This window comes from Olea europaea, chromosome 11 (genome assembly GCF_002742605.1).
Source record: "Olea europaea var. sylvestris chromosome 11, O_europaea_v1, whole genome shotgun sequence".
NCBI classification, from domain to species: domain Eukaryota; kingdom Viridiplantae; phylum Streptophyta; class Magnoliopsida; order Lamiales; family Oleaceae; genus Olea; species Olea europaea.
In genome coordinates this window covers 22886186-22892733 of record NC_036247.1, presented here as the reverse complement: position 1 = coordinate 22892733, position 6548 = coordinate 22886186, and the positions used below count along the sequence as shown (strand labels likewise).

General features: G+C 32.9%; 1 protein-coding gene across 2 annotated transcripts; it reads left to right on the top strand.

The window, feature by feature from the left end:
* The first annotated feature begins 790 nt into the window (after positions 1–790).
* LOC111403799 (serine carboxypeptidase II-2-like) lies at positions 791–5588 on the top strand. 2 transcript variants are annotated; one of them, XM_023032420.1, is made up of 11 exons: positions 791–1227; positions 1774–1881; positions 2396–2491; positions 2588–2680; positions 2853–2938; positions 3027–3093; positions 3202–3290; positions 3424–3557; positions 4604–4699; positions 5014–5119; positions 5258–5588. In XM_023032420.1, exons 1-11 carry the CDS (start codon positions 795–797, stop codon positions 5417–5419), a joined length of 1470 nt encoding a protein of 489 aa, XP_022888188.1. In that variant the 5' UTR covers positions 791–794; the 3' UTR covers positions 5420–5588. The 2 variants fall into 2 exon arrangements, with proteins under 2 accessions (XP_022888188.1, XP_022888187.1); XM_023032419.1 differs by having other exon boundaries at positions 3027–3290.
* Positions 5589–6548: the final 960 nt, after the last annotated feature.

Below are 6548 nucleotides of genomic sequence, written 5' to 3'. Positions count from 1 at the left end.
TAAAAGTGAATAGAAATAAACATGAGACTAATGTCATGATGTAAGAAAACAATTAAAATATTGAAATTCTTGTCCAACGTGACAAAGTTGAATGTAGATTACCATAGATTACTTGTAACTAAGCCTTCGTGCAAACTCTTTTAAAATGTCCCGGATGCTAGAAACATCAAAAAATTTAAATTTTTTGGGGTCACATCATTATTTCAGTTACTAAGTATTGACAAACCTGATACTAAAATTGAAATAAGAATGAAAAGTGCAAGTTGAGTGCACTACTTGAGACTTTTAAATTCTATTTAAAAATGTCAAGACCATTAAGAGATGTAGTCAAACCTTTTATATATTAATTTATATTTTCATCTCTTATTCGATATGAAATTTAGCATAATAATAGGAAAATATACTCACTTTTAGCAAATTGACTTGTAGGAGTGTCCAAAATAATGTTTGACAAAGTTTTTTTTTTTTTTTTCCAGATTATTAACTGGTCGATCCCGTAAAATACTGGGTTAAAAGTGGATAAAATTGTAAAGCAATAATCCGATTTGATTTTGCTAAGGAGATGATAAAAATCTAAATCAAATTTAACAATTAATTTAACTATATATTTTACGATATACACAATTTTTTCAACTATACGTTTCATCTAACTTTATTAAAATCTACTAATATCTTGATTTCTAATAAAATCAAAGACAGCGTGTGATTAAAAATAAATCGGTTTACATTATAATATAAGCAACCTGGGTGAAACTATCTTAACTAAAATTAGTTTCAGTTTGTTCATAAGATTTATGTTGTGTGACTTGTCATTTCATTCAACAACCATTCCCTGCTTCTGTCAGCACACGCAGCACACATCTCTATATTATCACCGTATTGGCGTATTCCCCATATCACGAGGGACACTAACGGGTTCCTCACCAAAATCCGATCCGAAGACTAAAAAGATGCCGACTTCGAAATGGGTTTTGAATCTTTTCCTCTTCATTTCCATAGCCGAGCTCCATTCAATCGGCTGCAGTGCAATTTTTTCTTCAGACCCATATGCCCAGCAGCAACTAGATAGAGTCTGGGAGCTTCCAGGGCAGAATTTTAATGTGACGTTTGCACATTATGCGGGCCATGTTACAGTCAATAGGGAATCCGGGAGAGCACTATCTTATTGGTTCTTCGAGGCCGACGAGGATCCTTCTTCCAAGCCTATTGTTCTTTGGCTCAATGGAGGTCAATTTAGTCTGACCCTTCCTTTTTTAAATCAATTTTGTTTAAAACTTTAATGTTTATCTTGTTAATGTTAATTCATTGCTATTAGCCTTCAGAAATGTGCAATTTTTTTTTATTTTTTTTTTATTTTTGTCTTCTGTTGAATTTGTTTTAGAGTACTTAAATTTGTTATGATATTGGGAGATACGTACCTAGAATCATGTGATTTTGCTCATGAAATTGTGATATTATTTCTGAGCTAAAAGAGCATCCTGTTGATCCTTCTGGGCCAATATTATTATTTGAAATTTCTAAAACGTTTTATCATTAGCTATGAAATTATTTCAAGAAATATAGTGCTATTTCTTCCCTGTTCTCAATTATAAACTTCAATAACTTATATAAACTCCATATTGAATTTGTACTCCGTTTCACTTTTTAGTTAGTTATCAAATTTGATACTGCGGAGTTCTCTCCATTTCTGTTATTTCCATGGTAATTTATCTTGGCGAGATGTAATTTGTAGCCAACGAGGAAACTTGTTTTTGACTTGTTAGCTATGTTCAGGGCCTGGATGTTCATCTATTGCATATGGATTAGCTGAGGAAATTGGACCTTTCCATGTTGAGAAAGATGGAAAGACCCTTTATTTGAATCCTTACTCTTGGAATAAAGGTATATATTCTATGTGCCTAGTAGGTGACATTTAGGCAGTGCAACTGACTTTTATTTATTTATTTATTTTTTTCCCAACATGTTTTTTGGTATAGTGAAACTATAGATGCCATTTATACAAAATTGAATGTTGTGTAACATGCAAACGCAGAAATAAATCCCTGGTTGACTGTTTGGTCCATTCTATCAGGATTTTGTGCTTATAAATTCCAACTAGTTCCATAACTTGATTTATATATATAAATGTATTTACCAGTTAATATGAAAACTTTGTAGGTTTTTAAATTCTCATCTCCTTGTTTTCTATTCTTCTTTTGCTTTTACTTTTTAGCAATACTCAGCATCTGATCTTCATAACTTTCCCTGCTCCTCAAAATGATGGATTACGTAATTGCTAGACTTTTCTATTAAGATTCTGCTGGGAGTCAATCTAAAAATATCTAAAACTCAAGGTGATACTTCTATTCCATGAAATTTTATATAGGAATTGCCTTACTATTTTTCCATTTTGCAGCCGCAAATATATTGTTTCTTGACTCTCCAGTTGGAGTTGGGTTTTCATACTCAAATGTCACCAATGATCAACTGAACAATGGTGATAGAAGGACGGGTACTAGTGTCTTTTCCATAGCCTTCTTGATTCTCTTTTAATATTTATTTTGATTTGATATGAACAGAAGCTTGATTTCTATATCTTGGAATGCAGCTGCCGACAACCTAAACTTTTTATTGCAGTGGTTTAAACGTTTTCCACAGTATAAAGGAAGGGATTTCTACATCATAGGAGAAAGTTATGCTGGTGAGTGATTTTAAATTTTCTTTGATTCTTGAGTTACCATGAAAGAACTACCTATATGCAATTTACAACTGCTGGGTTTTATTATTGAACCTAGTTGCTATATATATATATTTAACTTTGCTGGTCTTGTTATGATTTATCTGTTTTAAATTGTGGTGTACGTGATCTACAGGACACTACGTACCCCAATTAAGTCAAGCAATTGTGAGGCACAACCGTAAAAATGGAGAAGAAGTTATCAGTCTGAAGGGTTACATGGTGTGGACTTTTTTTGCTTGATATTTTTTATCAGAAGATCATGTATATTTGGATGAAATTAAATAGTTAGCATACCTTTGTAATGCAGGTCGGAAATGCGCTAACAGATAATTTTCATGATCACTTGGGACTCTTCGAATTTATGTGGTCAGTTGGTATGATTTCTGATGAGACCTTCAAGCAGTTGAACGTTTTCTGTGACTTCCAGTCGTTTATACATGCCTCAGGGCAGTGTGATAAAGTTCTTGATATTGCTGCTGAAGAAATTGGAGACATTGATATGTATAGTATCTTCACTCCACCATGCACAGCCAATTTTAACAGATTTAGTCATCTATTGAAAATAAAGAAAGTAAGTATTTAAATCTTTGACAGCCAATTTTAATAGATTTAGTAGGAATCTTTATTTGGAGTAGGCTTTTTAGCACTATTCTATCTTAAATATTATCATTGGATATCTGATAGTATTAAATTTCCTCTGGCAGAAGGTTGGTCTTATCAAAAGAGCGTACGATCCTTGCACAGAGGCACACTCAACCATATACTTCAATATTCCTGAGGTTCAAAATGCTCTCCATGTTCATAGGAAAAATTCCTCATCCAAATGGGTAACCTGCAGGTAAAATTCTATTTTTGTATCGAAAGGGAAAAGGATTCTTGGAGTCTATTCTTATTTCCTCTTGTTACTGCCTAATTCTTATATGACACATTATTAAGATAATGTATTCCCTTTCTTTTTGAATGATCATCCTACAATTATAGTTTTTTTATGATCTCATTTTTTTTCTTGCAAAGAATTGTGTTTGAATAAGATCTCAAGTAAACAAAGTTAAACTTTATTCAAAAAGGAAAAAAAATTCTGGTTAGCACAGACAGCAACAATTGTAAGTTTTTCAGTTCAAGTTTATTTCCCACTTAACATTCTTAACTTTTCAATATACTGGATGATGTCTAATAAGCTTTTTGGAATGATGAGTACTAATCTGTAATATTTGAGGAAATCTGCTGCATCTTGACGTGGCCAAGAACCCCTAATATTTGTTAGTTAAAATGCATTTAAATAGGACCAATATTATTTCTAAGGCAAGATTCTCAACATCAGAACGTTTTAATGCTGTAATTTTTTTTTGTCTTTAATTACGATTAGCAAACTGATATTGGTATATCTTTCTACTCAAATACACGGCAAGCTGCTGATGATGTAAATGCTGATGATTGCAAGGACTTTCAATGGATTGAAAATAATCATTAAGCTCTGTAATTACAAATTCTGACCTGTCCTTTTGATTTTCCTTTTCTTGATGTTCTTTTTATTGATGAGAGTACATTTAACTGCATTACAAACTATTGATGCTGTAACATTACTTTTGACTTGTAATCTTCTAATAAACTAAGCAAGCTTGAAATGAATTTTGAAAACTAAAGACAAAAACAAGATATCTTCGACCCTGGTTCTATAAGTCTCTTAATAACATTACCTTAAAATCAATGTAACATATAGCATTGTTACTTCTGTTGGAATAGTTGCTCAGAGATAATTACAGGTGTATATAATAATAAACTTTGGATGATTTACTGGGCATACCATATTCAGTACACGATTAATGTATTTTCTTGATTGATATATTGTACAGAGATACTATTCACACAGTCACATGTTTGCAGTGACGAGGTGAGTGAAAATTGGAAGGATTCTCCTATATCAGTGCTGGACATCTACCGCGAGCTTATTCCTCTGGGACTTCGTATTTGGATCTTCAGGTTTCCATCTGTTCCTCATCTTAATCTTTTCTTTGTCTATTAGTCTGTACCAAGCGTCGTCAGAGTATAAAGAGACCATTACCTAAATTGACCTCTTAGGATTTGTGTTCGATGTTAGCTGTTAGATAGCTCATGCCTAGAGATTCTTACACGTGTTCCTCTTTCTCATTCACTTATTGCTAGCATTTTATTATCCAACCCCGTATTGATACATTACATTTAAAAAGTTATGATTGAATTTTGTCAATGAATCACTGCTTGTCTGTTCAATTGATCATAGAAAAGTTAACAATGTTTGTGGAGAAATTTGACAGTGGGGATACTGATGCTGTAATTCCAGTTACATCCACTCGGTACAGTATAGATGCTCTTAATCTATCAACGACTAGTCCTTGGCGTGCTTGGTATGACGATGGCCAGGTTACTTTTCTGCTTCTTTCATCAATCTTATTTTGCACTCGTCCACTACTCCAGAAAATAATATGAACTTCATTGCTTTATCAACTACAGAAGCACACATTTTTGTAATATGATTAAAAATTGTAATGAATGAAACAGGTAGGGGGATGGACACAGGAGTACAATGGTCTAACTTTTGTGACGGTGAGAGGGGCAGGGCATGAAGTTCCCCTGCACAAACCAAAGCAAGCTTTGACACTTTTCAAGTCTTACTTATCAGGAAGCCCTATGCCAACACTGAAACAAGTCAGTGATTTATAATATATCCCTCCAGCTGATAATTAGAGGTTTTACATGGTGTTTTTGACACTAAAAATTTCACCTTTTATTTTATTTTTATTTTATTTTATTTTATTTTCTGGTGGTGATGTAAACAACTCACTTTGACTTATCTCAATCTCGTGATAATAAGTATTTAACTCGATCAAAATCTAGTATAAACTTACAGCCTGTTTGGTGCACATTATTCTGGAAAATAATACATTTTTTTCATCAAATCAGCCTACAATATCTGACTTCAACACTCTAAGGTAAGATCCATAATGTGATGTTTAAAATGCATTTTTGTTGAAAAAATGTGGAACAAGCGGTCGCTTATTTGATAAAGGCAAGTAGTATCCAAAGACTAACTTTCAAAAGGCAGCGATATTAATCATGACGTTTTTAAAGGTTGGAAAGCCTACATTTAGTCTCAACATTTCCTAAGATATTTACTTTCTTCCGTGCACTCTTATATACTCTTTGCTTCGAATTCAAAGCAAAATTCATGGACAGATCCCATCATCTCCACCTCGTAAGAACTACGAGATCACCCTAAGGGCGTCTTTGCCATCTAGGAGTCATGGGCTAAATGAACGATTAAAAGTATATAATGGATTGAGTTGGGTGCTCAAGTCGACTAATTTTTATTTTATTAATTCTTTTTTCTTTTTTTTTTCAAGTTTAATAAAAAGCAATTTCTTTGGTACATACGAATCGTGTTGGACCATGAAATTTTACTCTGTGGTTGTGCTTAAAAATAACATTCTTAAGAGAGCAAGTAAAGAGTCACTTTTAGTGAAGTTAGTGTTAACAAACCTATTGTGTGTATAGCAGGCTTCATATAGAAGTTTGCCAGAATACACACATAGGGGGGTGGGTGGGTTTTTTTGACAATTTTTTATTCACGATGAGTCCTACACATGAGTAATCTAGCCAGATTTTGTGGAAAGATTTTTGTATAAATGACTTAAGCGTAGTATTAATACAGTAGAATCACCAGTCGATATTTATACAGGCACGACATTTAATATTTCATTGGTATCATCCAACCAAAAACTAAGAAATTAATTAAAAATTCGTACCCAAATATTGAAAATGAGAAATAGAAATTGCATTATATAAATGCGAC